This window comes from Heloderma suspectum, chromosome 1, assembly GCF_057233095.1.
Source record: "Heloderma suspectum isolate Gila_16-S chromosome 1, 16-S_ref, whole genome shotgun sequence".
Lineage (NCBI taxonomy): Eukaryota > Metazoa > Chordata > Lepidosauria > Squamata > Helodermatidae > Heloderma > Heloderma suspectum.
In genome coordinates this window covers 190,949,753-190,967,286 of record NC_139458.1, presented here as the reverse complement: position 1 = coordinate 190,967,286, position 17,534 = coordinate 190,949,753, and the positions used below count along the sequence as shown (strand labels likewise).

At 43.2% G+C, this 17,534-nt stretch overlaps 2 protein-coding genes across 41 annotated transcripts in view; one reads left to right on the top strand and one right to left on the bottom strand.

Moving 5' to 3' along the window:
- Positions 1-14,443, top strand: part of NFE2L2 (NFE2 like bZIP transcription factor 2) — a 34,138-nt gene extending 19,695 nt beyond the window's left edge. For all 4 annotated transcript variants that reach the window (XM_084813918.1, XM_084813934.1, XM_084813926.1 and 1 more), the window contains 4 exons: positions 8,570-8,839; positions 9,013-9,105; positions 9,543-9,734; positions 12,554-14,443. In XM_084813918.1, the coding sequence (XP_084670044.1) occupies positions 8,570-8,839; positions 9,013-9,105; positions 9,543-9,734; positions 12,554-13,750 (1,752 nt within the window). In that variant the 3' untranslated portion in view covers positions 13,751-14,443. The remainder of the gene's footprint in view (positions 1-8,569; positions 8,840-9,012; positions 9,106-9,542; positions 9,735-12,553) is intronic.
- HNRNPA3 (heterogeneous nuclear ribonucleoprotein A3) overlaps positions 8,654-17,534 on the bottom strand; it is a 28,038-nt gene continuing 19,157 nt past the window's right edge. For all 37 annotated transcript variants that reach the window (XM_084814011.1, XM_084813961.1, XM_084814037.1 and 34 more), the window contains one exon: positions 8,654-17,468. The gene's annotated coding sequence lies outside the window, so the exon portion shown is untranslated. The remainder of the gene's footprint in view (positions 17,469-17,534) is intronic.

Genomic DNA, 17,534 nt, shown 5'->3' with positions numbered 1-17,534 from the left:
TCCTCCAGCAGGCAGCCTCTGCTGGAACTGAGCCCTTTCGGTTTGTGGAAGGGCAAGTCTGGAGCCAACTCTTTGTTGTTACGTCACGAATTCCAGGACTCCGCTCTGGTGTTGAGAACAGATTTTGGGGTGGAGGGCTGGGACAATGTAAATGTCATCATTTTCTACTTATACCAGAATGGGGCTTAGTCACAGTTTCCCCAAACGGATTGATATCCGTGCTTCGCCTTTTTAAAACAAACATCTGAGAATGCTCCAGGTTTTGGAGGGCCCTTGGGCAAGGCATCTTCAATGGGGCCCCTCCCTCAGTGAGCTTACCTTCTCACCACCATTATAACCACTGCTTTTGCTCCTCCTCTTCCCATCATTGCTCCCACTTGCTTGCTTGACGGGCAGAGAGAGCCAGGGAGCAAGGAGGCCGTGGCATCTCCTGCTCCTCCTTCTCACACCACCCTTGTCTGGGCCAGAGCGAGAGGCAGGTGAACAAGCAGGTTGCCATGGTGAAGAGGAGGAGCAAGTCCTGGGGGCTTGTGTCACTGGACCCTTGGTAGGTTGGTGCTCAACCATACCTAACCTTGATGTCAGCCCTGACTGTACAGATTATTAGAGACAGCCAGGGTGGTATTGTGGTTAGAATGTGGGATTACAATTTGGGGAAGGCTTAGGTTCAAATCCCAGCTTGGTCATGAAGGTCACTGAATTACCTTGGGCCAGTCATTCTTCTTCAGCCAAACCTACCTCACAGGGTTGTTGTAAGTGTAAAATGCAGGAAGGAATCATGTGCACCACTCTAAGCTCCTTGGAAGACAGGCAAGATAAAAATACTAGAAATTAGAAGTAATCAAGCTTTGCTGAGGCTATAGTTAGAAAACAAATTATTATTGTTTAAGAAGAAGTTAAGTCTTGCCACTTCTAGCATTGGCTGGACAGTACTGAAAGTCTAGCATAGGGGCTGTTCCTGACTTAAGAGAAAAATTTGTTTGTTTAAAACCTCTTGGCCAAAATGCTCACTTTTCACAGATGTTATCAGTCTTTAGGCCTTTTCCTTGGGCATTCCCCTTTCTTGGATTTGCCCGTACAGCTATTTCCTCTGACATAATGTGGGAACTTGCAAAACTAAAAGGAGAACAAAAGAATTCTTGAGGAGCAGTAAGTCACATGATAAACCATTACACTTTTATTAGCAGTAAATTGTTCTCAGAGACGTTATAAGTAGTTCTCTAGAAAGCAAGACATGTGGCATTTGTTATATACTATTTATTATTGATACATTCAGTCTCACTTTGACATTAATATGGGTTGCAGTTAATACAAACATTTATAGAACATTTTAAAATTCCTAATGAACTTATATTTGTAGAAAATAATCTACTTAGAATCTGACATAGTAACAACTTTTTGAAAGGGAGAAAAACATTTCTCTAAACTAATGAAATGGTTTGCATACCTGCAAACTATCATATTATACACCTTTCCGTCAATAAAAAAGTCATTGGTTCTTAATGTTAACGTGTTAGGCGTTTAAAAGGGAGTTACTCCCAGCTCATTTTGTATATAGATGTTACTAATTTTTTTCACTACTCTGGTCAGGCTGTATAATATCATTCATGCCAACCAGTACTCTAAATTTGAAAATGTGTATGTGCCATTTAAAATTTTCTGCTACAGTGGGAATGCATTTTAAATCATGCCACTTCTTGACTGGCATTCTATATTTTATTTTTAGTTTGTATTCAGTTCTATTGTGGTTCAAAACTGACACTCAGAGAAAACCCGTAGTGATCCAGCATGGTGAAGACCTTGGAGAGACACTTAACTGGTGAATCTCACTTGTGTAGATACAGCAGCAAAACCTGTTGTAATGGCACCCTGAAAATGAATAATTGAGAAATGGAATCTAAAATCCAGATCCTGCAGTTTTATCCAGAACATATTGCAAATGCTCAGAGACAAAAGAAGCCGTTTCCAATCGTCTGAAGAGAGTGAGCAGCTGGTAAACTACTGGCCCTAAATGAAGCCCTGCTGTATTGCAGTATCTTCAATTACTGCCAGACTTAATTAGTTCATTTTACCATGCCAATCTGGAGGGACCAACCCTTTATTGTGGGCAGCTATCATAACAGTTTCAGCTCCTTCATTGTTGCCCATTCTAGTGAAATTCAGCATTTTGTTCAAGAGGTTTTAAATACACTTTAATTAGAAATACATAAAAATATATAAACAGGTGATGTTCAAGAACATAACCACGGGCTTGTTGGATCAGTTCGTCTGGCCTGGCATTCTGTTTCCAGCAGTGTCCATCCAGAGAAGCTTCTGCCTCTGAGAACCTTACTGGCAGGTCAGGAAGGCAGCAACCTTTCCTTGTTGCTTGTCTGCTCTGAATGTGGAAGCTCCACCTAGCTATTGTGGCTCTAGCCACTGATAGAACTATCCTCCATCCATTTGTTTAATACTTTTCAATGCCATTTTGATCTGTATTTACGTTATCTTCTGGGAGTGAATCAAGTAATTTAGTTAATGTTCTGCAAATTGGTCCTTCCTTTTAGCCCCATTCAGGCCATGATGTGTAGCCTGGCCCTGTGCTTCACACACTTGATGTCACCACCCCTAGGTGTCTACATGTACAGCAGAAATATCTGGAGGAGCCCTACTCCTAGTCCCCCTCTCTCCAGACATTTGCTCTGTGCTTACAAACACTGCCCCCGCCCAATGTCACATGTGCAATATCAGGGGAGGGCTACATGGCGTGGCTTTGCTCACATGATGGCCATCAATTTGGATGGCTTTAAAAGGGGATTGGACAAATTCCTGGAGAAGGCTATTGTCCTGATGGCTATGTGGGACCTCCAGTAGCAGATGCAGTATGCCTATGTACACCAGTTGCTGGGGAACACGGGTGGGAGGGTGCTGTTGCACTCATGTCCTGCTTTTCGCTTTCCCATGGGCAGCTGGTTGGCCACTGTATGGACAGACTGCTGGACTAGATGGACCCCAATGGCTAGTAGTCCTGATGGTTGATCCAGCATGGCTCTTAAGTTCTTATGTGTGTTTATTTAAGGCCTTTCAGCAGTGGTGCAGAACTTTAAGCCTGAGGGCTGAACTGCATTTTGGAAAAGCTCTTAGGTGCCACATTCCAGTTGTGGACAGGGCCGAAAACAAAAGGGTTGGGCCTCCAAACACCAGCATATTTTAGTTTAAAGCTCTTACTGCCAGCAAGTATGCATTTCAGCCTTTTGGAATGGGGGAAAACCACACAAAAGCTGGGAAACCACCAAACGTTTGGTGGTTGGGGGAAAGGGGCAGAGCCTTCTGGAGAACCTCGGAGGCCCGATTTGGCCCCTGGGCCTGAGATTCTACACCCCTGCCTTTCAGGAATGCCTGAATAGACCTTCTGTCGCTCCCAGATCTAGTGGCAACTAACTTCATTGGCTGAACCTGAGCTCTTGTGTTATGCAATTGAGAAACTTTTCTTCACTTCAAGTCTCTTCACATGGACGTTGACAATCCTGACTGAGATGCGTTTGGTGAACATCTAGAAAATTAGATGCACTCTTGAATGCTGGCAGTCGCTTAACTAGGATTCTTGTCATTCACCTGTGAATATCTGAAAAGTGCAGAAATATATACTTGTTTCGGTGCGTTCACAAAATTATTCTGGGATTGTCAGCATTAATGGGTGACTTGCCAAATTTGCGTCATTCAGTGTAATTTATACGTAAAAGCAAATAAACAGTGCAATCCTATACTCGGGAGTAAGTCCCACTGTTGTCAATGGGGCTTACTCCCAGGTAGGTGCATGTAGGATTGCAGCCCAAACCTTTAAAAAAAACAGATATGATTTGTTTTGGGCCACTGCATGAAATTTTGAACTGCAATGCTAGAATTATAAACAGTTTAAATTCTGAGGCAAGAAGCAACACATAATTTGGTGACTTGGTCCCTTTAGTTAACAGAATCCAGTTAAGAATGGGAAATTATCAGTGTTAGTTCCAAATATATGGATGATGACACAAAGTGGAAGTTTAATTGCCGTGTGTCAAAAACATGGTCTTTCGGTTTAATGCTTTAACTCTGGAAAGAGAAATCTGCTTCTACTTACAGAATAATAGCTTGCTATTCTTCTATACTCCTTTGATCCTGTTCTTATGCATGTTAACAGCTCACATTTTATAGCTCACTTTTATGATAAGGCAATTTATCCTAAGCTTGGGAAACTGGTCTCATTCATCCTCACTACCTTGTGAAGTGTTCTCAAAGAATGGGCAACTCAGGGGGTCGGGGAGGTGCCACCATAACTGTGGTCACGGGCAGGGGGAGGTATGGCATTGGGGGATTAACAGGCCAGCTGAGGAGAAGAGGGGCTAGATACCTTACAGCTGTCCCCTCTTCTGGTTCATCCCCCAACCTGATGGTTCCTGGCAGCCTTACCAGTCTGCCCTTGGGTCTGGTGGTGCTGCTGCTGAATGCCAGGTCGGCCCAAAATAAAATCTCCCTCATCCATGATTTGATTGTGGATGAGGGGGCTGACCTGGCATGGATTACTGAGACCTGGGTGGGGGAACTGGGAGGGGTCACTCTCTCCCAGCTGTGCCCTCCTGGGTACTCGGTGCAGCACCAACACCGACTTGAGGGTCGGGGAGGGGGGGTTGCCGTGGTCTATAGGAATTCAATCTCCCTCTCCGGGCTTCCTGCTCATTCGAGTGCAGATCTTGAGTGTTTGTACCTTGTGTTGGGTACCCGGGACAGATTAGGGATTCTGTTGGTGTACCGCCCACCCCGCTGTCCATCAGACTCCCTGCCTGAGCTGACGGAGGTGGTCTCGGATTTGGTGTTGAGGACCCCTAGGATGATGGTCCTGGGGGATCTCAACTTCCATGCTGAGGCAGCTGTATCCGGGGCGGCTCAGGACTTCATGGCCACCATGACAACCATGGGGCTGTCCCAACATGTCATCGGCCCAACGCATATAAAAGGACACACGCTTGATCTGGTTTTCTCGACTGGGCAGGAGGATGGTGATCTGAAAGTGGAGGAACTAACATCTGTCCCTTTGTCATGGTCAGATCACTTCCTGCTGAGGTTTAGACTCCTGGCGGCCTTTCCCCTCTGCAAGAGTGGGGGACCTATTAAAATGGTCCGCCCCCGGAGATTAATGGATTCCGATGGATTCCAGAGGGCTCTGGGGGATTTTCCGGCTGGTATGGCTGGTGCTCCTGTCGAAGCCCAGGTCGTTCTGTGGAATGCAGAGATGACTCGGGCGGTTGACACGATCGCGCCCAAGCGCCCTCTACCTCTGAGCAGAGCCCGGCCAGCTCCTTGGTATACACCTGAGCTGAGGGCAATGAAGCAAAAGGGGAGACGGCTAGAACTCAGGTGGAGGAAAAGTCATGCTGAGTCTGACCGAACACAGGTAAGAGCCCACTATCGAGCCTACTCTGTGGCGGTGAGGATGGCAAAGAGACAGTTCTTTTCCACCAGCATTGCATCTTCTCAGTGTCGTCCAGCGGAGCTTTTCCGAGTGGTTCGCGGCCTGTTACATTCTGGGCCAGGGAGAGAGACGGTGGAACCCTCGGTAGCACGCTGTGACAAGTTTTCATGGCACTTTGAAGATAAAGTTGCTCAGATTCGTCATGAATTGGACACCACCATTAATGCAGTTCCATTGGTAGAGGCGTTCAGAGAACCGTCTGGTCCAGTTTTATTGGATGAGTTTCAGTTACTGAGGCCTGAGGATGCGGACAAGGTGCTTGGCCAAGTCCGATCGACCACTTGTGTGCTTGACCCTTGCCCTTCATGGCTTATTAAATCAAACAAGGAGGGGTTGTCCGGCTGGGTCCAGGAGGTTATAAATTCCTCCTTGAGAGAGGGAGTGGTGCCTGCTGCTTTAAAAGAGACAGTAATTAGACCACTCCTGAAAAAGCCTAACCTGGACCCAGAGGATGTTAACAATTATAGGCCAGTGGCCAACATCCCCTTCCTGGGCAAGGTGCTTGAGCGGGTGGTTGTAGGACAGCTCCAGGCACTCTTGAATGAAATGGATTATCTAGATCCATTTCAATCGGGCTTCAGGCCTGGTTTTGGAACGGAAACTGCCTTGGTCGCCCTGTGGGATGACCTCTGCCGGGAGAGGAACAGGGGGAGTGTGACCCTGTTGATTCTCCTGGACCTCTCAGCAGCTTTTGATACCATCGACCATGGTATCCTTCTGGATAGGTTGTCTGGGTTAGGAGTTGGAGGCACTGCACTACAGTGGTTCTGCTCCTACTTGGATGGCCGATTCCAGAAGGTGGTGCTGGGGGATTATTGCTGTGTGCCATGGCAATTGTGCCATGGGGTTCCACAGGGCTCTATTTTATCCCCCATGCTGTTTAACATCTACATGAAACCGCTGGGGGAGGTTACCCGGAGGTGTGGGCTGAGGTGCCATCAATATGCAGATGACACCCAGCTCTACCTCTCTTTCTCATCAAAACCAGGTGAGGCAGTGGCTGTTCTGAATCAGTGCCTGGGCACGGTAATGGACTGGATGAGAGCTAATAAACTGAAACTCAATCCAGACAAGACGGAGGTACTGTTAGTGGGCGGTTCGTCTGTCCGGCTAGGTGATATTCAACCTGTTCTGGAGGGGGTTGCACTCCCCCTAAAGGATCAGGTTTGTAGTTCGGGGTGCTCTTGGATCCAGAACTGTCATGAGGCACAGGTGAACTCAGTGGCACGGAGCACTTTTTATCTGCTTAGGCTGGTATACCAACTATGCCCTTATCTGGACAGAGATAGCCTAGCTAGTTATCCATGGTCTGATAACTTCTCGTCTGGATTACTGCAATGCATTATACGTGGGGCTGCCTTTGAAAACGGTCCGGAAACTTCAGCTGGTCCAAAATAGGGCAGCAAGATTGTTAACAGGGACTGGCCTGCGAGCTCATATTACGCCAGTACCTTTCCAGCTGCACTGGCTCCCAGTCCATTTCCGGGCCCGACTCAAAGTGCTGCTGTTAACATTCAAAGCCCTTAATGGCTTGGGGCCAGGTTACCTGAAGGATCGCCTCCTCCCATATGTGCCTGCCCGGACCTTAAGATCATCATCAGCGGCCCTCCTCTGTGAGCCCCTGCCAAAGGAAGTGAGGCGGGTGGCTACTAGGAGGAGGGCTTTTTCTGTTGTGGCACCCCGGCTCTGGAATGAGCTCCCTAGTGAGGTTCGCCTGGCGCCTACATTGTACTCCTTTCGGTGCCAGGTGAAGACCTTTTTATTTTCCCAGGCATTTTAGCATTTTAGCTTTCTAAATTTTTATCTTTGCTGTTTTAAATCTGTATTTTAAACTCCTGCACTGCTGCTAGGTTTTATTGTGGTTGTATTGTTATATTGTGGTTTTAATGTTCTATATATTTTAAATTGTTTTATTGTGTGTTGCCTGGATTTAATTTTTGTGAACCGCCCAGAGAGCTTCGGCTATTGGGCGGTATAGAAATTAAAAAAAAAAAAAAATCACACAGAAAGAAGCTGTGCTGGTGTGTGTGTGTGTGTGTGTGTATGAGAAAGAGAGAGAAATAAAAATCTAGTCTGCTGCATAAAATCCAGCCAAAATCCTTGTGTTATGTAACACAACCTGAGCTCTTAGAGTAGACCCATTGAAATGAATGGGACTTATGACTAACTAAAGTAAAATTCATTCAATGGGTCTACTCTAAGTAGGGCTTAGGTTGGAGTTTACCCATTTTGAGGATCAGCCAAAATATCACAAAATAGTAAACAACCTTTTAAGTTCTCTAGAATTTTTCTTCACCAGGATGGATGTTAATGAACTAGTGATTTTTAAAAACAAAATTAACTACTACATATAGTTATCAGCCTGTCACGAGGCAATTGGTGAATACTTCGCAGAGATGATAAAAATGATTTTTTCTTAACTTACAATGAGTTAGAAAAATAAAAAAAGTTTACATTTTACTAAAAGTGTTCTGGGACATTATTAGTCTGTAATGGAATTATGTAATTGCATTTTAAAGACGCTACATTAGTGCTAATTGGTGTATGGTGCTGGTATATTTCTTGGAATCTGTAATGCATATTTACGACATAGGCAACCTGATCCTATTAATGTTCAATCATAAGCAAGCCCTATTAAGTTTAATAGAACTCACTCCGTGGTACATGTGTTCAGGATTATGGCCATGCAACCCAATCCCATGTATGTTTATTTACAAGAAATACCTACTAATGTCAATGGGATTACTCCCAGGTTAGTATGCATAGGACTGCTGCATTAATCCCAAACCAGAGTTTAAGACTGCAAGCCTAGTAAGATTTCCTTAATCACTAGCTGCTCAATATCGTATTTTAACTTTTTGAGGGGTCAATGAATGAATTTTATACCAGCATGCTACAGAGAACATCCAGAGTCCCACTTTGACTTTAACATCAGATCTTAAAATGTCACAGGTCAGCATACATGTGCAGATTTGTGTTTTGATTTTATTTGACTCAGGTTAGGTAAGATGGCAGTTCTTTTAAAAATGCTTGAACATCCAAAATATTCTTATTTATTCTCTCTCTCTCATACACACACAGGATATTAAGCTGATTGACATTCTCTGGAGGCAAGATATTGATCTTGGAGCAAGCCGTGAAGTTTTTGATTTTTGCCAAAGAAAGAAGGACTATGAGCTCGAGAAACAGAAAAAGCTTGAAAGAGAGCGGCAAGAGCAACTTCAAAAAGAGCAAGAAAAAGCCTTCCTCGCCCAGTTGCAGCTGGATGAGGAAACAGGTGAATTTGTTCCTATCCAGCCTGCTCAAGGCACTGAATCAGGAAACACTGGCATATCCAATAATTATTTACAGGTAAAAAACAACAACAAACCCACACACAACTTTCTGTTCATGCTGATCTACAACTTCCTTCCTTTCTTTCTAAAGGAGGGTGGTGAAGTTGCTAGTTATCTGAATTGAACCTGCATTTAGATTTTTTTTTTACTCATGAAAAGATTTGTTGAACTTTTGTCTCTCATATACAGAGTGTACACATTCCCAAACAAGAGGCAGACGACCTGTTTGAGGACTGTATGCAGATTTTGGCAGAAACGTTCTCATTTGTAGATGACACTGAGGTAAACACTAGCTGCATTGCAAGTTGGATGCTGTTAAGCATCTGAGGTGTATAAAATAAAGCCCCTTTATCCTTTTTATCGGGCAATAGCCAGCATGCTGCAGCTAGCGGGAACAATTGCTAGCGCAATAGGAAACAGAAACTGTCCAGAACTACTGCTTGTGGAATGGGACAACTCAGTGGATCTCCCTTCTGCTGACTTGTCCCATTTCAGCAGTACTTTCAGGTATTTCCCAGTGTCACTAGTTGTTGCTAGCCGTCATTCCCGCTAGTGCAGAGGCAGTATTGGATACTGGCCATGATATCCTTCTTAATACTGTGGACTTTATTTGAATGCACTGAATGTTCTTTGAAATACCTCCTTCAAAGCAAATGATTATCTAAGAACCAGCAAGTTTCCAGCATTAGTGACAAAAGGTCTGTTTCATAATATTACAGGTTTCCTCTGCTGAATTCCAGCAAGTGGAACCTTCGGAAAGCAACCAGGTCTTTGTCGATTCTAATCAGATGCAGCCCCTTGACTCATGCGTCCTTCAGTCTACCATTCCAGAGTTAATAGCTGCTGATGTTGAGAACACACAAGACATAGAGCAAGTGTGGGAAGAACTGTTGTCTATTCCAGAGCTACAGGTAATACTTGCAGTCAGTGCGTGAATATATATTGGACATTTTTTTTTTTTAAAGGGGGGGAATCCAAGATTTGACATTTTTATATTCTCAGAGGATCCTCCCTCTTTCTCGCAACCACTGTCAATAGAATTATTCATTGAAATTCTTTTTGGTCAAAAGTAAATTTTACAAGATTTGAGTGGACAGGTTGAAAATGTTCAAACGGCTACAAGGTCTTTACTCATTGGTCAGTATTATTAGAACATGGAGAGAAATGTTTGTCCCCTGAAGTTGGTTTTTACTTTCAGCCCAATCCACTACCTGTTTTATTCAGAAGCAACTCCCATGTTGTTCAGCGGGACTTGCTTCCAAATAAGGGTGCTTAGAGTGCAGCTGAACAGTGCGATCGTATGCATGTTTAGACAGAAAAAAGTCCTGTAACTCCCAGCATGCCCCAGCCAGCCATGCTGCCTGGGGAATGCTGGGAGTTGAAGGACGTTTTTCTGTCTAAACATGCATAGGATTGTGCCCTAAGCATGAATAATCCAAAGTTGGTCCTGCTGCGCTCTGTTTGGCTTACTCCCTAGTAAGGTTGTACTGCTAGTTATTTTCCTGGCTTTCCCAAGTGTACTGTCTAAATATGCATAGGATCGACTTTTCAGCTGCAGCCTAAGCACCCTTATTTAGAAGCCCTTCCCACTGAACAACATGGGACTTGCTTCTGAATAAAACATGTATTGGATTGGGCTGAAAGTAAAGCAAGAGGAAATACTGGGGTTTTGTAGGCAAAATGTGTACTCCAAATTGTAAATGTATTTCCAAGGGGCTGAACAAAACCCAGATTTACAGTGCAATCTTAGACCTCTCTGCTTGGACATTAAGTCCACTGAGATCAATAGGGCTTACTCCCAGACAAGGCTATACATACATAGGACTACAGCCTTAGGGTTTGATCCAGGATCTGCCTTCTCTAGATGGAAGGGCTCTGTACATGGAAAATGCCTCTGCCCAATTTTCAGGTATCCCCCAACACCCCATTTAGCACAGTCTGCCAACCCTCTGTGTAGCATTTTCAGGCGGCTGGAGGGGCTCCTGTGGAGAGGAGGAGACAGGAAGTTCACTTCCATTTCACAGCCCTAGATTTGGGTCCAACCCAGTGTTAACACTATTCTTGTAGTACCACCATAGAGAACACATAATAACCAGTCCTCACATAATGGTGTGGATAGCATTTCTTCCGAAGTATAGGTGTGCTGTAACTTCCATATCTCTTTTGATAAGCAAAACTGGAGAGTTCCCTCCTGAAAAGTTCTTTGTACCCTTGATCTGTTTTACCTAGATCGTGAAAAGTTAGGACAATGCATAGGGAAGGGTATGCCTGCTGCTTTTCTTTAAAAACAAAAAAATATAGTATAGCCTGAATACTCCAGAGGTACAGTGACTTGCACACCCACCAAGGACATCAAAAGTAAATTTTAAGAACCTGAAAATAAAATTTAAAGAAAAAATTCAAATGGCACCAAAGTGGGAGAGTTGTCATTCATCAGCAGGTACTGCCTTAAGTGTCCATTAGATGTGACCAATAATGCGTCGTAGGTTTCCACTATCAATGAGCAGGGTAGCTGGGGAAAGCACAGAATTTTTCCAGAGGAAAAATACGTTTTATCTTGAGTGAAGGCAAAATGCAGATTCTTAAAAAAGTGCTTCCTCGAAGAAAGACATCTGGATTGCCTACAAGTTACTTTGGAGGGCTCATGCACATTGTATGAGTGCATCCAGTTTTACCAAAAGGCCTAGGCAGATGTTTCTGCTGTACTGAAATTGTCATGAATGGCATTCAGCTTTGTAAAGCCTCACTTTCCTGGTTTTAATTGCATTGTGAAACTTGGTGGTTTAGGCAACTCATTTAGTAAAATGTAGGTGACTGAAAAAAACACAAGGCTGCCCGTTATAGTTTCCAAGGTCACAGGCATCCTTCCTGTTATTCACATACCCTTCACAGAAGATGCCCCCTGCAAAAAATGCATATCCTCTTCATAGAAATTAAGAAGGTAAAGGGGCCTACTAGTTGCTTGCATGCTTTCTTCTACTCTTCCTTCTTGCTTTGTCTGGCCAGGGGTCCACAACCTTTTTGGATTGATGAGATACATTTGGGATGTCGAGGGTGTCAGGGATGCTCTCACAGAATGACTGTCACGGGGGGCATGGCTGGTCACAAAACAATCATTTCTGAGAAGGTAAATTGGAGACTAAAAGAAAAGTATCTTGGCCCAAGAACAAAACAGAAGCGGGAGTCTGAGCTCCAAACACAAAACTATTCTTTTGAATCCAAATAAAGATGGTGCTGTAGGACAGCACTTTGCTTTGCAGCATGCCAGCTTCCCAGTTTTAGAAAATCTTAATAAACATCAAGAGGGGCAGAAAACCTTTTGGTTTTCAAGAGAAGTTAAGTCTCTTGACAGCATGCATGGTGCCAGACATAAGTATTGTCTCCAAAGCACCGGAGAGTCATAGACTGGACAGAATGGAGAATGCCAAGGTATACAATGCAAAATTACACCTGGGAGTGGACAACTGTGGGAGGGCCCCCACCTGCAGAAATCTAAATAAACACTAAAAATGGTGTTTGTAATGGCTATAGACTGCAAAAAGGGTCAAATATAGCTTGTTTGCTAGCTAAATTTGATCCTTTGGGCACTCTGTAGGCGCTACAGAGTGCTAGGGGGGCAGCGGGGGCTGCAGTAGGGACCACATGTGGCTATGTGCTGGCCACCTCTGCTTTATACTATCTCACTTATGATCAGTACGTTATTGCTGAGCTTCTTTGCAATCTTTTACAGTGTCTTAACATTCAAAATGACAACCTGGCTGAAGTAACTGCAAACACATGCTCAACAAACACAGCATCAGAAGCCGCTATTAATTTTACCTTCTACAATTCATTACCCACTATGGAGAAAGAAGTTGATAACTGCAGTCCAGAGTTTCTGAACCCGTTGGAGGCTTCCTGTTCCAGCATTTTACTGCCAGAAGATCCCAGCCAAAATAACACATCACCCACAAGTGCTGATTTTTGTGAGGATTTCTACTCTGCCTTTATTGATGTGAAGATGAACAGCAACGTAACTACTCCACCACCAAATTTTGTGGATCTTGCTGGCTTTTTAAATGAACCAATTGATCTTTCTGATTTTGCTCAGTGCAAAGCCTTTAACCATGACCTTGCAGGAAATGCCCCAGAATGTAATGATTCTGACTCTGGCATTTCACTGAACACAAGTCCCAGTACAACATCTCCAGCTCATTCTGTTGAGTCATCTCCCATCTATAGAGATACAGGCTTTGGATACAGTGATTCTGAAATGGAAGAGATAGACAGCGCCCCTGGAAGTGTGCAACACAGCAATGGTCAGATGCATTCGTTTCAGTTGCATGATCCACTCTCCCCATCCCTAGGTCAGAGTACCCCAAACTCTGCTCCACAGCTTGCACGTACACCCCAAAGAGAACTGCCTGCTAACCCAGGCCACGCTGAAGCGCCATTTATGAAAGACAAATCCTACAGCCAACTGGAAGCTCATCTCACCAGAGATGAGCTTAGAGCAAAAGCTCTGCGTATCCCTTTCCCTGTCGAAAAGATAATTAACCTCCCTGTGGACGACTTCAATGAAATGATGTCTAAGGAGCAGTTCAGTGAGGCCCAGCTTGCTCTTATTCGTGACATACGAAGACGAGGCAAGAACAAAGTGGCCGCTCAAAACTGTCGTAAACGGAAACTGGAAAACATAACGGAGTTGGAGCATGACTTGGGTTATCTTAAAGATGAGAGAGAGAAGCTGCTTAAAGAGAAAGCAGATAATGACAAAAGCCTGCGTCTGCTGAAAAAGCAGTTGAGCACCCTATACCTTGAGGTCTTCAGTATGCTCCGGGATGAAGAAGGCAAGCCTTATTCATTCAATGATTACTCACTGCAGCAAACAAGAGATGGCAGCATCTTTCTTGTTCCTAAGAGCAAGAAGCCAGGAACTAAATTCTGAAGATAAAGGGAGACAAGTGTTCTCTTAACTAATATTTTTACATTGGTATTTTCTACTAGTAGGGCTTCAGGTGATGCAGAATTTGTTCTATTTCCAAGTGACTTTACACAACTTTTTCTCTTATATGAAAGCACTTAAAATCATTATTGTTAAAACAAATGTATGCACAAATGGTAATACTTCTAAGACACTAGTTCCTTTTTATATAGCAGCAACTTCACTATAGTTTCTGTCCTAGTGTAAATATTTGAAGAGTTATTTATATTCTGTTCCTATAGTTTTATTCAAATGTGTATCAAGCGTGATTTAAGACTGGTAATCCTATTTACTTACAAGACCAATCTTTCTTTTTCAGGTACATCATTTTATAAAGATAAATAGAATGTTTGCAGTTTCTTACAATTTTTTTACTTGCTGTACTTTATTGTAAGTTTGAATGTAATCTAAACACACATAATGAGGTATCATCATTACGGCACAATCTGGCCAAAGTCAAGCACTTTGAAGGCTTGTAACTTTAAATGGAAGAACTAAACACATGCTTAATTCTCTTTCATTGACATCAGTGGGGTGTTTAAATTCTGGCTGGATTGTGTTAAAAGGTGAAACTTTGTTTTGCATACAAATGTATGCTCTACATAATGCTAATCTTTAGATTTTGTACTTTTAAAATAAAGTGTATATACTCTTTTAGCCTAGTTTCAATAGAATGTGGGTTTACCATATTGGTTACAGTTAGAGCAGTACAATATCTCAGCAATGGGGATGGAGCCACTATTATTGAGTATAGGATACAGTTTCCTGAGAATCTAAGCTTTAATTTTAAAAAGCAAGCTTCTAGTCCTTGGGTTAAATCTAACATTGTGCTAGCAGGCATCTGGAAGCGCAACAGAACTCCCCCACACACCTGAAAATCTGCTCTGGAAGGTTTCCCATAATCTCAGAAGTGAATTATGATGGTGCACTGGGGGGGGGGGGGTGCAGAGAGAGGGAAATCACCCCTCCCATTTCAGCTGATAGAGCTACTTCCATCAGCAGAATGACACCAAGGTTTCAAATATTTGTTTGAAAATGAACAAAGGCTTCAGAACCCAAAGCAAACGGCTGAACAAGATTTCTAGTAGTGGGTGTTAGGCATCTTGCATAGCCTCATGCCCTTACGATCAGCAAGCCAGCATAAATTATACAGATAGTAAACATTGCAGAATGGCACAAAGAAAAATCCTGCAAATCTGCTCAATTTGCATTTATGAGTCACAGAATTCAGCTTTGGTTGGTGCATTTTTTTTTTAAACCATGGACTACATGCAATTCTGACTGTACTCTCAAATGGACTTCAAGAAGAGTAAATTATGCTTCCAGTTTCTGACTACATAATCAAGAGAATCTGATTCAGGTGCAGAAATTGGCCTTCTACATATACACAATGATTTAGTACAAGCTGACAAGAAATCAAACATGGAGATGAGAACAGTTATCAGGTTAGGTATGCAGGATTTATTTACTCTCCGAGTTTCTAATACCTTCACCTCACACATACAGAATTAAGTCCTATTGATTTCATTGGAACCAATTCCCACATAACTATGCATAGTATTGCACCATGGTTCATCCTGATTTATCTATTAGTGGAGCTCTGCTAGGTGATAAAACGTCTGATTTCAATGGTTAACTTTTTAATTTTAGAACTTCAGTCCAGAAGTTAAATAGGTTCTTCATTTTCCAGTTCTGAGAATGTCCAAGGCTTTTTTTTGTGCTAATGGAAACTAAATTAAGAAAACTGGTATTTTCATGAAATTCCAGCACTCCTGCCCCATTCACAATGCTGGCTGGGGCTGATGGAAACTGAAGTCCAAAACAGGATGGTATAGAACTTTCGTGAACATCCCAACTTCCCAAGGAATGTTTTCAAAATCTTTAAAGCCAGCTTGTGAAAGAAAGACAAGAGGTCACTTTAACTGGAATTAGCGCCTCACACAATCGTTAGGGACAGAAGTAGCAGGGTGGGTGACTGGGCAGGGTGAGGAACAGGAAAGGGTCCCAGCAGAATGGACATTAAGGAACAGAATGCCCTCAGGCACAATGTCAAATGAAAGATACAGAGAACAGACTGAGAAAAAAGACAGTAGGGGACTTTGAAAAAACTTCACCCTTCTTAGGTCGGGGCAGTAGGAGGGTTATGCTAGGGATTATGAGACATGGTGGGAGATGGCCACTGGACAGAGTGGCTAAAGAGGGTAAAGCAGAAGCAAGCAACAGGTTGAAAACCCCAGTCCCAAGGAAACAATTGGTAGATACCCCACCCTTCCTCTCCCAGGTACTGCAGTATGGCTTATGTGGTATATTCCCCCCACCTCCCATTTTATTGCCACACCACTCTGCACGTAGGATAGGCCAAGATAGTAATTGGCCCAAGATCAATGAGCTTCATGATGGGCCGCTGGGGGGGGGGGGGGGAGATTTGAACTTGGGTCCCACCAGACCTGCTCCAATAATCTATCACACTCCTCTGGCTCTATAGTTGGGAGGTGGAACTAAGATGAAAGTACGCAGTCAAAGTCTCACATAGAACCTAGGAATGAGAGGCTGTACTCTTAATGGCTGGAAGAAATTTGGAGGACTGTACTTGAGAATGCCCACAGGATGTGAGATCTAGACTCCCAGCAACACTGTTGCATGAAGGTTGCATAGAAGAAATTCTACCAGTTGGATTGTTGTAGTGTGATGACCTGGACAATACCACTGTAAACAGTGCTTCAGTAGTGACTAGGGATAGCTCTCTGGGCCCTGAAGAACCTCCCTCTTTTTTAGACCCACCTGTGGCTTTGTAATGCTGAACTCCAACTTTATATTTAAAGGTAAATTTAAATGAAGTCCAGCAAATGCTTAAGCTTCAGGACTATTTTGTACCTCACATATTTTGTTCTCACAAATCTGCTACGAACTAGGAAACATACATAACCTAAGTTAGGAAGGGTGTTCACAGTACTGCCTCCACTCCCAATGAACAGCCCAAAGCCTTTCCTGCTTAGAACTCACATTTTGGAGGGAAAGGAAATGATTTGCACGAATGCACATCATTCATACATTACACTATGCACATGCATTTTGTATTCCAGAACATTACCATCTGCAAAATGTAATGTACAGAATAGCTCTCCATCCACAAAATGGTGTCCACTCTCAGGCAATTCACAGGACACTGCCTCTCTAGGACTCTGTGGGTTTTTCTAGCAACTGAACTGTCACTTTATTATAAGAAACAGATAACAAAATTTAGCCAGGTGTTCTTGATATTTTCAAAGGGGGAAGTTGAATTACCTCTTAAACAGAGGTAAAAGACAAAATAAAACCTGCTATAATATAGCCAAGGAGTGTGTACAATCTGCGCAGCTAACGGAAGGATGCCAAACCAATACTCCAAGTAACTCCAAACTCTTTAATGTATTCAGGACTTTGGAAGGAATCTTATGCAAGCTGGCTGTTCAATGATGCAGAAAAGACAACCTAATAGCCACATACAATTATAAAGAGATTTGCCAACTATGATAAACTATGACACTTTATTGTAAGCATTTGATCAAGACAAATCCGAGATTACACACTCCGATCAATTTCCACTGTCATGTACTATGAACGATCTGCATGTTACACTGAAGTATTTCACATATTTGTGGCGAAGAGATGGTCATGTTTTGTTCATTCAGGATTAGTCACCCTGCAGAGCAGAAAAAAAATAAAAAAATTTAGCATGTTCAGAATGTTAAGCTAACGAGTATCCTAG